Raw genomic sequence first — 16820 nt, forward strand, 5'->3', positions numbered from 1 at the left:
ATAATTATAGATTTGTACTTTATTATATGTAAGACATGTGCTCACATGCTGAATCTAAACCTGCCCAGAGCTTTACAGATTTTTATTTTCCAGTGCTGCCATTTCCTGTTCCTCAGGAATTATTGAGGAAGTTGTAAGGATGGTCAGATCTTTCCATGAGGTCAGACCCTGAGAACTGCCATGCAACAGAACAATAAACTTTCTAATCTGAGGAGAAGATCTCTTTAATTTGAGGAGAGTAAGACATCTGTTCAGCAGCCCTCTCACCCATCCTTGAGCCCCCTCTTTCCCTCCTGGGGATATGACCGGGTCATGGAAAGATGATTAAGAAGTTCCTGGAATTCAAGCTACTATACTTGCATACTGCAGTTATTATAATTTAGGAATGTATGAATTTTAACTTTACATGTTTGGTATCATTTTAAAGGTCTCAGTGCGATAAAAAAAAAATATGATCTCAGTACAATATCAGTAGAACAGACCAAAAATAAAGAGCTGGGGAAGATTTGGGGAAAATTCTGTCCTACTGATGTGAGATTTGTCCAGGAGATCTTTATCAAGTTTTTTTTTTTTTTTTACCACAGGTTTTTTGGTTTTTAGGTCACCTCCAGTCCCAACAAAGGGTTTCAAAGCTTTTATTACTTTGCATTTAAGAGTGTTTATGGTGGTTTGGGAATTGAAGGAGATTTGGTGAAACACTAGGGGGCGCATCTGTAGTGAGTCTCTGTGTGTCTCTATTAGCAGGTATGACGACTCTTTAACAATTCTTTAGTAAACTGCATTGTTAAACTATTTGTTTTTATGCTGATCATGTTGTGTAAACATGTAAAAGTGTTTAAAAAAGAGACAGTAAACATTTCCATGAAGAAATGGGATTATGTGGTGTAAATCATTGTCTATCTATCTATCTATCTATCTATCTATCTATCTATCTATCTATCTATCTATCTATCTATCTATCTATCTATCTATCTATCTATCTATCTATCTATCTATCTATCTATTCTATCTATCTATCTATCTATTCTATCTATCTATCTATCTATCTAGTCATTTTAATCATATGCTGTACAGTTGGTGCAGTACACAGTAAAACAAAACAATATTGCTTAAGGACCAAAGTGCTTCATAAAACAAGACAAAATGACACAAAGCAACACAGAACTAAAATCTCAGTAAGACCAAGATGGCGAGGCTCAGCGTCTCTCCAGATTACATCTGCACTATTTTATTTATGTGTTTCTTTATATACATTACTGTACATTCTGATCAACATTTTACATTCATGTATATATATATATTTGACTTGTTTATTCAGCTTGCACATTCCTTAAATGTCGTAATCTAATAACCTTCTACTTCTGCACATTTCTTTTTCAATGCCATAGCCACTAACCACTATATAACCACTATTTTTCAATGCCATAGCCATAACCACTTACATGTACTTCTTAACAATGTCCACACGTCTCTGCACTGCTATACCCTTTATATTTATTCACTGTGCATATACATATACAGTACAGACCAAAAGTTTGGACACACCTTCTCATTCAAAGATTTCTCTTAATGTTAATGACTATAAAAATTGTAGAGTCACACTGAAGGCATCAAAACTATTAATTAACACATTTGGAATTATATACATAACAAAAAAGTGTGAAACAACCGAAAACATGTCATATTGTAGGTTCTTTAAAGTAGCCAACTTTTGCTTAGATTACTGCTTTGCACACTCTTGGCATTCTCTTGATGCCTACTTTGAAGAACCTACAATATGACATATTTTCAGTTCACTTTTTTGTTGTGTATATAATTCCACATGTGTTAATTTATAGTTTTGATGCCTTCAGTGTGACTCTACAATTTTCATAGTCATAAAAATAAAGAAAACTCTTTGAATGAGCAGGTGTGTCCAAACTTTTGGTCTGTTCTGTATATATAATATATATAAACTTTTGGTCTGTACTGTATATATAATATATATAAACTTTTGGTCTGTACTGTATATATAATATATATAAACTTTTGGTCTGTACTGTATATATAATATATATAAACTTTTGGTCTGTACTGTATATATAATATATATAAACTTTTGGTCTGTTCTGTATATATAATATATATAAACTTTTGGTCTGTACTGTATATATAATATATATAAACTTTTGGTCTGTACTGTATATATATATATATATATATATATATATATATATATATATATATATATATATATATATATATTTTGCATGCTGTGAATTTGCTACATATTTATCTGCACGATTTTCACGATTGCTACTTTTGGCACTTCTGGTAGATGCCAAACTGCATTTCGTTGCTGTGTACCTGTACTATGCAATAACAATAAAGTTCTACCTACCTACCTACCTACTTACCTACTTACCTACCTACCTACCTACCTACCTACCTACCTACCTACCTAGGAAGAGAAATTGATTTAATTTCAGATATTCTTAAAAATACATTTCAAAGAAAAGCTGGACATGGTGAGGAGGAGGTTCAATTTATGAGTCTGCATCTCAGCTGAGTAGGTTGTATTTTATTAAAATTTTTATGTTTTTGTCATGTTATTGACAAATATTGATTCTGAACTGCTCCAGAGGATGTAGGTGACACCTTTGAGGTTGTAGTGTAGAGGTTTGGCATTTTAACTGGGTTTCTTGCTTTAATAAAATGGTTTTCACCTACATATATGTGAAATGCCTCTCTCTCTCTCTCTCTCTCTCTCTCTCTCTCTCTCTCTTTCTCTTTCTCTCTGTGTAATTGCTCTGTTCTATTGCGTTTTGTATTGTATTGATTGTTTCTATAATTGCGACATGATAGTGGTGGTATTAAGAGGTGGATTAAGTTGGGTAAGTCCCCACTGAAGGCCCAGGTACCAAATGCACAAACCGCCACTGAAATAATCAATAATGTATAAAGGGAGTATGTGGTCATCCACAATGCTGGTGGCTTTGTGAGACCAGATGAGGTTCTCCACAGCTGAACACAAAGATTGTTGAGTCAGCACCAGTCCATTATCCACTGCATTTCCTGTCTGAAAGCGTCTGGTCGTTTTTGCTGATGAGACTCATGACGGTCATGTGACTGCTAAACTTGATGATTGGAGCTGTGCATTGCAGCACAGTCATGATTCACAGTGTGAACAGCTGGTGACTGAGGATACAGACCTGGGGGATGCAGTGCTCACTATAATAATCACTACAGTATTTTCTTAGAGTTTTGTGACTTGGTCTGATGACAAAGGAAACTGATTTGCGTAATGCATTTGATGACGGCTGAGGGAACGCGCTGTGTGCTGTTTTTCCTCCATGATTCCAAAGTCTTCAGAGCTGCTTCAGGGTTGCTGGGTGCCAGATCATGAATGGCATAGATGACTGAGAGCTGCACTTCCCATGGCATACCTGCACACAACATCCAATACAAAATTAGGATCTGCTGAAGCACAAAACTAAAAATCAGAGAATAAAGATAAAGATCAATAAAAACATCTTTATTTGATTCTTTAGAAATACCTTTTGAGAAGTTTTGCATTCCAAACTGATTTATGCTTTTTGCCAGGTTTTCGAGTGACGTTAGCATGTTCACCTTAAGTCCTAGTTGACCAAGTCGCCCTGTTTGAGAAGGACAAAAAACACGAGTGACAAATTGAAGAATCCAGGAATAATCTGAGATGATGCTCTGAAACAGGATTTACAGTAAACTTACCAAGTAGCCTGAAAACTGCTGCTACACAGACGTCTCGGAACGGTGTTTGCTCTGTTCTTGCTTGCATCAGCCAAGTGTTCAGGATCAGCCAAAGATCCTTTCTAGTAAATAAAAAAGAGGAGAAATGGATATGTTGAGGGTCTTTGTGGTGGTTATGGAGCAGCCATTGTGGTTTTATTATCACTTGTGATTTTATGCAACATGAATGGGAACTTTGCAATATTTCAAACGACCTCTAGATTATTGACCGTTAATGGAAAAAGTCAGGAATAAGAACTAGGTCACAGGTTAACGTTACTTTTTACTTGTCACATGTACCTTACAGCACAAAGAAAATCTTTCTTCACATACCCCAGTGATTATAGAAAGCCGGGGGCAGAGCACTGGGTCAGCCATGACTACAGCACCCCTGGAGCACAGAGAGTTAAGGGTCTTGCTCAAGGGCCTAAAAAATGGAACTTGGTGATTCTGGGGCTTGAACCCCCGACCTTCCGATCAGTAATCCAGAGCCTTCACCACTGCTGAGCTACCACTTCCTGAAAAAAGACCCTCTCATTGTAAAATACTTACAGCTAAAATTACAGAATTCTCTCTGACTGTCTGAACACTGATCCTGGAAACTTCATTTATAAATGCACAATAAACATTTCCTCACAGAAACATCACTATATCAACAATTACCCAATTTTTTCCTGTGAGATCTTATTGTATTAAAGATAAAATATAAAAAAGCTGCCTAAATATTAACTTTGCAGCTGAAATCCTCTCAGCGCTGATGTTATAGAAAAATAATGATCAATTTTTTATCATTCAGATTTGAATATTAAAAAGCTGAGAATTAAATATGTTGATGTTTTGCATTCAGTACCGTATAATATTGGTAATGGTCCAAGTCCAGCCCAGTTGTGCACACAGAAGATCCAGGCTGAAAATGTAGTTCCAGGTAGCAGGGCAAAGATCATAACCATACCAGCTGTTCTCCAGGAACCTCAGACTGCTGTCTTCCAGAAAAGACTTCAGGGTGCTGGTGATAGCATTGTGGATGTTTTCTGGAGGCTCCTGGCAAAAAATACACAATTATTTAATACCCAATGCAATAAAACACTGTTTGACTGACAGCATAGTTCAACATAAATGTTTAAAAAATTTGTCCCACTAGATTACACTGATACTTGGAAATTAAAGGGAGATTAAGGAGGCAGTAAAATACTTGATAAAGTCCAGTTTAAAAAATTGACACTGAGAGGAACACTGAGGATCAGCTTCTTACCTCATCCCAGTGCAGATACTTGGTAAGCAAGTGAAATATCTTTCCCTTTGCTTTCAGGTTGCTCACTATGTGAATTGCTCGGCATAAAGAACTTTCATAGGACAAAAAACTTGGCCATGCTGTCACCATGACCATAATCACTTTGGGGGCTTCAAGAAAGTCTGCAAAGCAACAAGACAACAGAAAATAAATACACTGTTAAAAAAAAAAAAAAAAAAAAAAAAAAAATGACATTGGATATAAAAAGTTGACACACCTTATAAAATTGCATCTTATCAAATTGCAGAGAGAAATAACAATAAAGCTAATATAAATATGCAAACACATATAAATGATGACAAAAGATTAATTAATTCAACCACAACCATGTAGGAAAATGTGTTGGTCCAACGAGACAAAGATTAAACGTATTTCCCATAAATCTAAAAGGTATGTTTGGTGCAAAGCCAATACAGAGCATCCTCCAAGTAAATAATACAAGAAACAAAACCCCCAAAAGTCCAAATAAAACACATCTATTTAGTCCGAGCATGCAGCAAAGCAATCCAGGCATAAACACAGAACAAAAATAGCCAAAAAACCGAACAAAACAGAGAAAAAAAGCCACAAAAAAAAAAAGCTGTAAAAACAGGCAGGCAAACCGGTGGAAAAAGGGCAGGAAAACCTCAGCAAGAATCGGGGAAGAAAGCGACATCCCGGCAGAGAGGGAGAGTTCTTAGGGTTCTTAAATACCGGGCAGCGCGGGAAAACCTCAAAATTGCTGCCGACCCGGAAGTGCACGTTGCAGAACCGGACTTGCGAAACCGGAAGGCACAAGCCGAGACGGGTTTGAGACGGGAAACGTGAGAGGATGGGTGGATTCGGAGGACTCTGGGGAGTTTGAGGCAGACCGCAACAGTGTTGATCATTTTAGAAATGGGACAGGGGCAGCCTTGAGAGAGAGGTCTCGGGTGGACAGCCAGACCTTCTGGCCTACCCGGTAACGGGCACGGGACATCGTTTGCCATGAAACCATGAATGGCACCTTGGCCCCCTCAAGCCAATGACACCACTTCTCTAAGGCCAGCTTGATAGCCAGGAGCTCCCGTTCACCATGAGCGGTAGGAGATAGCGATTCTTAAAAGTAATGGTGTTAAGTCCCTGATAGTCTTTACATGGGCGAAGGGTTTGTCCTTCTTCTCCACAAAGAAGAACCCAGCCCCAGCGGGGGAGGAGGAAGGGTGAATACTCCCGGCAGAGAGAGACTCCTGATTATACTGGTGCATGGCCTTCTGCAGTCCAGACAGATTGTACAAACGTCCATGGGGAGAAGAGGTTCCAGGCAACAGGTTGATGGCACAGTCATGTGGCCGGTGTGGTGGAAGGGAGGATGCTTTGACCTTGCTGAAGATGCCCTAGGTCATGGTAGACTGCCGGGATAGAGCTGAGATCATGTTGAGGCTCCTGACGTGACAGGACAGGTACAGGGCCGATTGAGGCGAGATAGCCCGTCTGGCAGGGCACCCCCCATTCCAAGACTCGTCCACTATTCTAATCTAGATAGGGGTTGTGTTTCCGGAGCCAGGAAAAATGAAGCATGACACGAGCATAAGACGAGGGGATGATCAGGAACGAGAGCCACTCCTGGGGAAGAAAGAGATAGTCTAGCAGAGAGAGAGAGAACCCAGAAGACTGTGACATTGTCCTCTGTAAAAAAGCTGAAAATAAAGAGGAGTTTCACATTTCAACATGACAATGATCAAAAGCACATATCCAAATTAGCAAAGGCACGGCTTCAGAAAAGGATCATCACAGTACTGGAATGGTCCAGCCAAAGCCCAGACCTCAACCCAACTGAAAACCTATGGAATGACCTACAAAGAGCTGTACACAGGAGATCACCTCGCAATTTAAAGAAACATTTCTGCAAAGTAGAATAGATAAAAGTGTAGATGTGGGAGGTTAATAGAGATTATTCACAAAGACTTGATGCCATAATAAAGGCAAATTGTGCTAGTAAAAAAGTATTAGTTATGGGGGATTTTCAGTGATAGTTTTTTATTTAAAAAGTTACCAATTATTAAATATTTTTTTTGTCTCTGGATCTTTGTTTTTTGGAAAATCACATTAAACATGTAACAAGTTTGACGTTTACACTGTTGTTATTTTTATCTTTATATTTAAAAAACCTGCCATTTCATAAGGGTGTGTAGACTTTTTACATCCACTGTACATCACCAACAACAAGACACAATTGTCCTCTCTGTATCAGTGTCCAGATCATTTTTAGTAGATAAGTAATGAAATATCAGTGTAATCTCACCTTCTTTAAGGAGTCTGTAGGTGAGAGCATGTGCTTTGTGAGTGTCTCCTCTCTGTTGACACACGCCTACATAAACCCTACAGAGAGACTGCAGGAGATCATGTCCCATAAACCCTTTCTCCACCTTGATCTTCTCCAAAATCACAGACAGAAACGTCTCTGCTAAGGACTAAATAAGACGGAGGAAATTTTTAAGCTTCCAACTGAATAAACATGTATTTAAATCATGTATTTAAAACAAATATTATGAAGTTAAGACTTGACTGTAGACTGGGTTTAGGAAAACTACTAGATATTGTATAAACCAAAACCTAGATTCAAAATTTGACATGATAAATCATATCTACTGTTCAATTTAAAAACATCAGGACCAGTGAATTATGGATCAACTTTCAAAAATAAGAAACTCAAATCCACAGCTAAAGAATAAAGTGTTTAAATCACATGCACACTAAATAAAACAGAAGATAAGAACTGACCTCGTTTACACAAAACTCAGAAATGACGTGTTTCTCTTCATCTCTCAGAACAGGAAGTTCACTTGTTCCTGTGAGAAGTGCATGAATCCTGTCTGTAGGTAAAACATCAGAACAGGACTTTTGTAGTGTTTCTAATGCACTGGAGATGAGAGATTGTGTTGTGTGTGTTATGTTTACAGGATCAGCTAAAGCAGCATCAAGTCGAGGCTTTTGAGCTTTCCTGGGTGGTGACATGTCTGATCCAGTTCTCTTTGCTGTGGGCTTTGGGTCTGTATGAATATAAAATAAATTGATATTATTTGTCACACGCCCTTATCCCGAGAGACCTACAATATTTCTTCCTAGATCTTAAAAAATGACTGTTACACATTTAGGTTCATTAAGACGGTGAAGAATTTGCCTTGTCAATACTTTTTCTATTATTGTTCCAATACTTTTGGTGATAATGTACATACTAGGTTTAGCACATGCTAAGGTTAAACTGTATATCCACTAAAATTAGATTACAACATGTCACATTTAAATACGTTTATCAGCTTCCTGCTTGTTTAATTTTTGTATTATTTATAATTTTTTATTGTATTATTAATTATTTGTGTTCATTTATTCCATAGTCAATGCAAATACAGAACACATCAAAATGTACAGAAACTTAGTATTAGAGATTTTACTGTTACCTTTGTTCAACTCGTTCTCCACTTTGTAAAGTTTTTCCTTTTGAGGATCAAAAACAAAAAAAAAACAGATTAAGTTTTATTTAGTCACATTTCTCACTAAAAGTTCAATGATGTCTGCATTTAAAAATGGAAAGAAAGTACCTCCATTAAGCGAAAGCTTTTCTCCATGCTGCTGATTTTGCATTTCAGGCCTCGGATTTCCAGATTTTGTCTGGTGTTCACTTCTGTAAAATAATTTACAAAATGAAATGAAAAGGTGCTCAGATCACATTATCACATTATATGTTTATTTTAATAGAACTGAATCATGCAGTAATAATCAACTTGTACTTTCTTACACACCTTTAAGTGCCAGAAGCTGGTTTTCAACACTGACATTTCTGTGGAAGGGAAAAGAAACATATAGATAAAACATTATATAATATATTATTATATTACATATTATATTGTATCACTGCAATGATTGGAATAAAGTATAAAGAGCAAAAAACATACTTGTGAGTGTTGCTGAGTAGCATAAGGCTCTTAATGGCCTGAAGCTCCTGCTGGCTTATGCTTGTCTTTTCCATTTCTGTAGGTCTTTTCAATATTTTCTTCTAGAGAGTTTATTGAATCTAAAAAAAGTAAGAACTGCTTTAATCACAAATCATTCCATAATGGTCTTTGTTAATTTTTTTATAATGAGTATCTCTGTAGTCTGATCGTTCTTCCTCAGCTGATGTGATGCGCTTACTCAGTGGAGCCTCCTTCTGCTTACAGCCTTTAAATGTACTCGTGAGCGTTAAGTAGTAATGTCATGTTTAGATGATGTTAGGATTTAGGGACTTTATTGAAGCTTAATGTTTTTCATGCTAGCTAGAGCGTACTTCCCGGAAGTTCTGGGTAAGCACGTGACTAACGCGTTACTAGCGATGAACCTGCAAAATTAATGAAACTAAAGACTTGTAAAGTAACTTACCGCTAATGTGTTTCTTCTGAAGTGGATGATATAGATCAATTTGGTTGCGTGATTGAGAATTTTGATGCGCGACGTGTTGAGTTTGTTGGCTGCTTCCAAAATCAGACAAGATCAAGCGTTCTCAGAGTGGTATGGCCGTAAGCTCAGTGTTCTGGCTTTTATGCATGTGGTCGAAAGTGGCGCACTGTGACATCACAGAGATATGAACAGTTACATGAGCATTAGACTATAACACTGAGGATGTACAGTTACATGAACAGTAACTATAACACTGAGGATGTACAGTTACATGAACAGTAACTATAACACTGAGGATGTACATTTACATGAACAGTAACTATAACACTGAGGATGTACAGTTACATAACCTAACATGTGCTTCAGTGCGGGTATTTAACTGAATAAACAGCAGAAACTGCATATAAAACATGAAGAGGACTAATAAAAATTGATTTTATCTTTGTCTTCTTTTCTCAATTATTTGCTTTGAGAATGTTGAAAGAGAAGTATAGAGAAGGTCAAAAGGAGTTGCATTGTGTTTATAGATCTAGAGGAAGCATACAACAGGGTTTAGAGAGGAGTTGTGGTATTGTATACGGAAGTCTGGTGTGTCAGAGAAGTATGTGAGGGTGGTGCAGGACATGCATGAGAACAGTGTGGAGGTGGAATGTTGGAACTGCATCAAGGATCAGCTCTGAGCCCTTTCCTGTTTGCAGTGGTGATGGACAGGTTGACGGCCGAGGTCAGACAGGAGTCTCCGTGGACTATGATGTTTGTGGATGATATTGTTATTAGTGGTGAGAGTAGTAAACAGGTTATGAAGAGCCTGGAGAGGTGGAGGTACACGCTGGAGAGAAGGGAAATGAAAGTCAGTAAGAGTAAGACAGAATACATGTGTGTGAATGAGAGGGAGGGCAGTGGAGGGGTGCGGTTGCAGGGAGAAAAGGTGGAAAAGGTGAAGTTCAGGTATCTGGGGTCAACAGTGCAAAGTAATGGGGAGTGTGTCAGAAAAGTGAAGAAAAGAGTGCAGGCAGGGTGGAGTGGGTGGAGAAGAGTGATGGCAGGAGTGATTTGTGATAGAAGAGTATCTGTGAGATTGAAAGGGAAAGTTTATAGGACTGTGTTGAGACCTGAGATGTTGTAAGGTTTGGAGACAGTGGCATTAAGTAAAAGACAGGAATTGGAGCTGGAGGTAGCAGAGCTGAAGATTTTGAGATGTTCGTTGGGAGTGACGAAGATGGACAGGATTAGAAACAAGTTTATTAGAGAAACAGCACATGTAGGACGTTTTGGGGACAAAATAAGAGAGACATGATTAAGATGGTTTAGACATGTGCAGAGGGGGGACATGGGGTATATCGGTAGGAGAATGCTGAGGATGGAGCCACCAGGAAGGCGGAAAAGAGGAAGACCAAAGAGGAGGTTTATGGATAAGGTGAAGGAAGACATGCAGGTAGTTGGTTCAAAAGAAGAAGACGATTATCTATTTAATATTATTTTTCTCCCAAAGTATTGATCGCTTGGTTTTTCCTCCTGTAGCTCCTCTGCATTATCAGGGATTAATTTTAGAAAAGGCGTTGTGTTCCAGGTGGAGGATGAAGACCCTCTGCCGGGATAAAGGGAACTGTACGTCCCCTAGAACGGTGATTTTTTGAGCTTTATGGATTTAATTCTGTTTAAAACCCAGAGTTTATCATTTATTATAAGTTATGTGTAAAGTAAGTGATTTCGATTCCTACAGCTGTGCCCCTGGATCTATGTGCCGAACCGTCCATCCCTGTCCAAATATAGCATGGTTCCATGCTTAATGACAACAGGTTGTTTCTAGCGGAAAATGGGCGGCAGGAAAAGGTTTCATATAAATATTATATATAATTCATCTTTTCACAAAGACCTTCCTTGGATATAATATAATTCTATTAAATCTCATGCTATAGGTCTGGTATCTGCCCCTGAGTGTCATAATGCCTGTCATTTTGGATGTTATTATTAAGGTGGGTAGTCGATACATCAGGTTTCCCTTCACTGTGCAAGAACAGGCTGAAATTTAAATGCACTTTGCAGCAATGTTCAGTTTTTCAAATGTAATCAACACAATTGACTGCAATCATATTTCTGTAAAGACTCCATATGAAAATAAATTTGTTTTTGTTAATAAACAGCATATGCTTTCTGTTAAAGTGCAAGTCATATGTGACTCTAACACGACCCTCACAAACACTGTGGCACGCTGACCTGCTTCAGCACACACACACACACACACACACACACACACACACACACACACACACACACACACACACACACACACACACACACACACACACACACTGATGTACAAACAATACAATAAAAATTATACAAAACATACAATACAAATTATATGATGTTGATTGAACAAGTGCACTTTAGTCCTGTAGTCCTGTGTAGTCTTAGTTCTTAGTTCTGTGTTGTTCTGTGTAATTCTGTCTTGTTTTAGACAAAAGTATTGGGACACCTGACCTTTTCTGCAATATGTGTTTTTTTTTTCAAACTGTTAACACAAAGCAGGAGGCACACAGTTGTGTAGTGTGTTTTTGTTAAAACCCAAATCTGTTCCAGCATGGCAATGCCCCTGTGCACAAAGCCAGCCATGAAGATCTGGTTTACATGGTTTGGAGAGGAAGATCTTGAGTGGCCTGCTATATAGCTCTGATCTCAACACCTTTGGAATGAATGTGAACACTGACTGCACCCCAGACCTCCTCACCTCACCTACATCTCTACCTGACTTTACTAACACTCTAGTGGCTGATGAACACAAATGTCCACAAGCACACTCCAAAATCTAGTGGAACATCTTCCCAGAAGAGTGGAGGAAAATATCAGCACAAATTGGGACTAAATGTGGAATGTAATGCTCAAAAAGCACATACCGTACTTATGACCAGGTGTCCGCAAACTTTTGCCAAAATAATGTCTATATACCCTGTACAGATAGATAGATAGATAGATAGATAGATAGATAGATAGATAGATAGATAGATAGATAGAGAGAGAGAGAGAGAGAGAGAGAGAGAGAGAGAGAGAGAGAGAGGACGGTTCTAAAGGCTGAAAGGATTATTGGTGTTTTCCTGCTCACACTACAGGAATTGTACACATCCAGAGTGAAAAAAGGGCACAGAATATCACTCTGGATTCCTCACATCCAAGCCATATGCTGATTGAACTTTTGACGTCTGTCGAACGTTACAAAGCACCGAGCATCAGGACATGAAGCACAAGAAAAGCTTCTTCCCCGAGGCGTCTACCTCATAAACACTTAAATACTCTCCCCATTGTGCAATAAAATACAACGTGTGCAATATCACTTCTGTACCTTCTGTGTAATATTACTCCTTATTTATTTTTCTTTATAAATCGTGCAATAACACTTTTTTTATTATTATTATTTATCTTTATTTTTATTCATCATTAAAAAAGTGTGCAAATAGACGCAAATGGTCACCAAAACAAACTAATCGTGAATGCCATTAAACAAGTCATGCAATATACAGAAAGAGAAAAAGGAATATTGTTGCTCTATGTGTAAAAGCATAGCAGCGTCATGGCATAATCTAAGTGATATACAGTTATTATCCTGTTTCATTCACTGCATTAGCTTTTACTATCCTCATAAAGAGATGAGTGATAGAGCTGCATACACGCCTTTATCTTTTATACAGTGTGACACTGGCAGTCAGCTCCATGTCAGTGTAGTGTTGGTGGGTGAAGCTCAAGTGGATCTAAAGCAGATGAAGCATCAGTGGAATTCATGGTGGAGATGGTGAACCTGCTGCTGGACGCTGACACGATTTATTTCATGGTTGAATAAAATTGGTGTAAAATAAATTTAGGAGACTTAGAGAGTTTTTTTCAAAGCAGGAGACAGAAGAAAAATAAACAGATTACGGAAGAGGAGGAGAAGCTGGAACACATGCAGAAAGTCGTTACAGATTGGGATGCATTTCTTAATCTGATAATAGAGAAGATAACAGAAGAGAAAGCCATTCTGATAAAGAAGGTGCAAACTCTGGAGGAGTTGTAGAATTGTAGAACATGAGAGAGAACAAAAGCAACTGCTGGAACGTGTTGCTCAGCTCGAGGCCACTTTTGAATTTGAGAGAAATAAACGGGAAGGAAAAAGCAAGAAGGACCAACTAGACATGAAGGAGAGGATCAACTTACCGCTTCTGACCATCAAAAAGATCCAGGATACTCTGAATCTCTGTAAAGAAGAGAGGAAGACTGCAAAGCATGAGAAAGATAATTTGATGAGATACCAAGAGCGACTGGAGGAACATGTTGCTCAGCTGCAGGCCACTTTGGATTTTGAAAAAAATAAATAGCATGTGAAAATAAAGATAGTCAAACAAGACATGCAGGAAAGGACCATCTTACATCTTCAAACCATCAGAGACCTTCAAGATTCCCTGAATCAGTGTGAGGAAGAGAAGAATTGTGCAGAGCATGAGCGAGATAATTTGATTAGAGAACGAGAACAACAGGAGGAACGTGTTGCTCAGCTGAAGGCCACTTTGGAATTTGAGAGAAATAAGTGGAAGGAGAAAAGAAAGAAGGCCGAACTAGACATAAAGAAGAATTACAACTTACAGCTCCAGTAATTATTCTGAAGAGAAATGAGGATGTAAACCCGAGAGTGACTGGAGGAAGCTGTACAGCTGTTCAGCAATATGACTTCAGCACTAGAGAAAGAAAACCAGAGAAAGAAAAAGAGGAGATCAAGCTGGACATGTCCTACATATAATAAAGTACAAAAATATCAGTGATTATTGTAACTAAATATTTTTTCTTCCTTTAAAATAAATAAATATCTTAAATATAGTGTTTGTTTCTATTATTAAATTATTATTGGACATCATTTAAATTTAACTAAGAATTAAAATCCACATGATAAAATGTTGGAAAACGGGACAAAAGTAAATGATAATAAAATAAAGGTTTTGTTTAAACCCAATTTTACATGAATAGAAGTTAAAGTAAAACAATAAACAGTTATTGAACTGTATTTACAGCATCAGTTTAAATATTAAATCACAATAACACAGAGATTAAATCAGTTTACAATACATGAGTTCTTCATGGGTTCATCTGATGCACACAATACTATAAAGTTTAGTTCCAATGCAGCCTCATAACATCATAGTTCAAATTTTGACAACTGCAGTTAGTAGAAAAACATCAGAAATAACTATTTAATAGATTCATTTTAATAATTCAGTCCATTCAGTTTGGTCAATTCAGTTAAAAAAGATTCGATTAAATGATTTCGACTCCTTAGATTCAGTTCAAGTGACTCGGTTCAAGAGAGTTCGGTTTATCGCTTCTATTCAAAACAATGAGGTTCAGGAGAGTCACTTCACCGGTTCATCTGTACTCATCTTTTCTAAATAATTGTATTTATTTCATTAATAATAATCAGCTTCATTTAACTTGAATTTAATTTATTTATATAGCACTTATACACAAAAATGTGTATGTGTTGTCGGAACTCAGAGCCCGTCTCCGAGACGACACATCGAGGGTGGATTCTTTGCTCAGAGGATTCCCAATGTTGTTCAGCCAATTTCTAAAAAGATAAAATATAGTAGACACAAACCGCCAATGAAGGATCCTCAGTCTTGGATGAGTAAAAGCAAAACTTCTTTATTCCATGCACGTTCCAGTGAGCTCAATAGAAGGTGGGTACTTCACATAAAAAATGATCAGCGCATTAAAATGATAAAGCACACCAAAATGATGAAGTACACCTGCTGTCTGCTTGTGCTTGTATTTATACCCTGAAGACGCCCTGTGTCTTTTGTTTTTTTTCTAATTTCTTTATCTTGAACAATTCCCCTTATTTTCTGACTTTGCCCTCTTTGTTTCAATTCCCCTTATCTTTGGCCTTGGTCTTCACTCTTCCCATATGGTCCCATATTTGGAGTTCCTGCTCTCCTCCATTCCACTTAGTTTTGGCCTTTATCTGGTTTTATTAAAAAAAAAATGAGTGTGTATAAAGCTTTTATTCTCTCTAAACCCAACCATACATTGCTTCATTCTGTCTAGTGTGAATAACCATTTTGCAGCCTATTTTGTCTTCCTGCATCTGCAATGGGTAAGTGTTATGCTTTTATTCTTTTTTAAATGCTGTTTCACTATTCTACTTTTATTGAATTTAGCTATATCAGTGTATTAGATTGTCTGTTTACATGTGCTTGACTATATTACTCTAATTTGATTATGCACGTGCCCAGGTTATACTTTATTTGTGCATTCTGAACTGATTGTTACATAGTGTGTAGAATGTGTGTTATTCTTGCATGCACCTAGCACCTTGTGTTTTTGTCACTGTGATTTTACCCTGTTTAACATCTTATCTCTGTTGGTCTCTTTTGCTCAGCTCCATCAAGCAGATGTCCTGGAACATCTCCTAAGAGTGGTCTTCGCAAACAATATCCCCAATTCCAGCTCTTCTCACTAGCTACTAAATTTTGCTCGATTTATTAAATATCTCTCTATGCCAACTGTTCCAGAGAATCCCTGTCTGTCTCCTCGCATCCTGCAGTGCACCTTTACGCGTGATATGGGCACACAGACCTCACCTGACCTCTCTGCTGTCTTCAACCAACAGACTCAAACTTATGATGACGACCTTGACAATGGCATCTGCTTTCCTGCAACAAGGCCACAGTTTTCTCCCTATCCCTCACACTGGTCTCCCACTGATTATTCTCCTACCTCTCCGGTCCCTTTGCCCGATTACCTTGCTACTTTGCCTTCGCCTGACTCTGAGCCAAAATACTCCCTTATGTCTTCTGCAGCCGCAGAAGCCCACAAGCTTTTCTATCCCAATAAACATGCTTAAACTCAATGCTGTCTTTTGTTTTTTGTCTATTCCACACACTCATAACATCAGTCAGACTCTATTCTATTCTCACACATAAGTGCCTTATTATTACTATTTTACTTATACGTGGTGTAAATAGGTTACATAAGTTTGATTAACATCTAGGCTAAATAGGTTTTATCAAACTACTTCTATTGTATCTAATAAGTCCTACATTGATTATTAGGTTAATTTTGTTGTATTAATTAGTTTAATTATAACACACACTAGATAAAGTTGATTAAAATATTTTTCCCGACAGGTCAATGCAGATTCCTCGGCTGCACACCTACAAAACAGTAAAGAAAGAGAAGACAGATAAGGCAATTTAGTACATTTTAAAATACTACCATTCACAGCAGCATCTAAAAAAACATGCATTAATATAATTAAGACATATCCTAGAATCTCATCAGTGAATTGTTCCCACCTCTGCCTCACACAGTAATAACTTATGCCGGGGGACCAGTCATGGAGTCCAAAACTTATGAATGTAAA

The 16820-nt window shown here is 37.7% G+C and overlaps 1 protein-coding gene and 1 long non-coding RNA gene across 3 annotated transcripts in view; both read right to left on the reverse strand.

The window, feature by feature from the left end:
- The window catches only part of LOC310725219 (uncharacterized protein), a 151218-nt gene extending 142174 nt beyond the window's left edge, over positions 1-9044 (reverse strand). Inside the window, exons 1-8 of one of the 2 annotated variants that reach the window (XM_083540006.1) lie at positions 8953-9044; positions 8800-8837; positions 8599-8681; positions 8458-8494; positions 7958-8049; positions 7781-7872; positions 7302-7470; positions 5144-5160 (exon numbers count right to left, since the gene is read on the reverse strand). In XM_083540006.1, coding sequence (XP_083396132.1) covers positions 7825-7872; positions 7958-8049; positions 8458-8494; positions 8599-8681; positions 8800-8837; positions 8953-9026 — 372 coding nt within the window. In that variant the 5' untranslated portion in view covers positions 9027-9044 and the 3' untranslated portion in view covers positions 5144-5160; positions 7302-7470; positions 7781-7824. Of the gene's footprint in view, positions 1-5143; positions 5161-7301; positions 7471-7780; positions 7873-7957; positions 8050-8457; positions 8495-8598; positions 8682-8799; positions 8838-8952 lie in introns of those variants that run through there. The other variant, XM_083540007.1, reaches the window with a different exon arrangement.
- LOC310732993 lies at positions 2794-4022 on the reverse strand. Its single transcript, XR_014535601.1, has 3 exons — positions 3730-4022; positions 3537-3635; positions 2794-3425 (listed from the first exon to the last, which is right to left on the reverse strand). It is a non-coding gene; the product is annotated as an uncharacterized lncRNA (long non-coding RNA).
- Positions 9045-16820: the final 7776 nt, after the last annotated feature.

Source organism: Silurus aristotelis (genome assembly GCF_946808225.1).
Source record: "Silurus aristotelis genome assembly, chromosome: 1".
Classification (NCBI taxonomy): Eukaryota; Metazoa; Chordata; class Actinopteri; order Siluriformes; family Siluridae; genus Silurus; species Silurus aristotelis.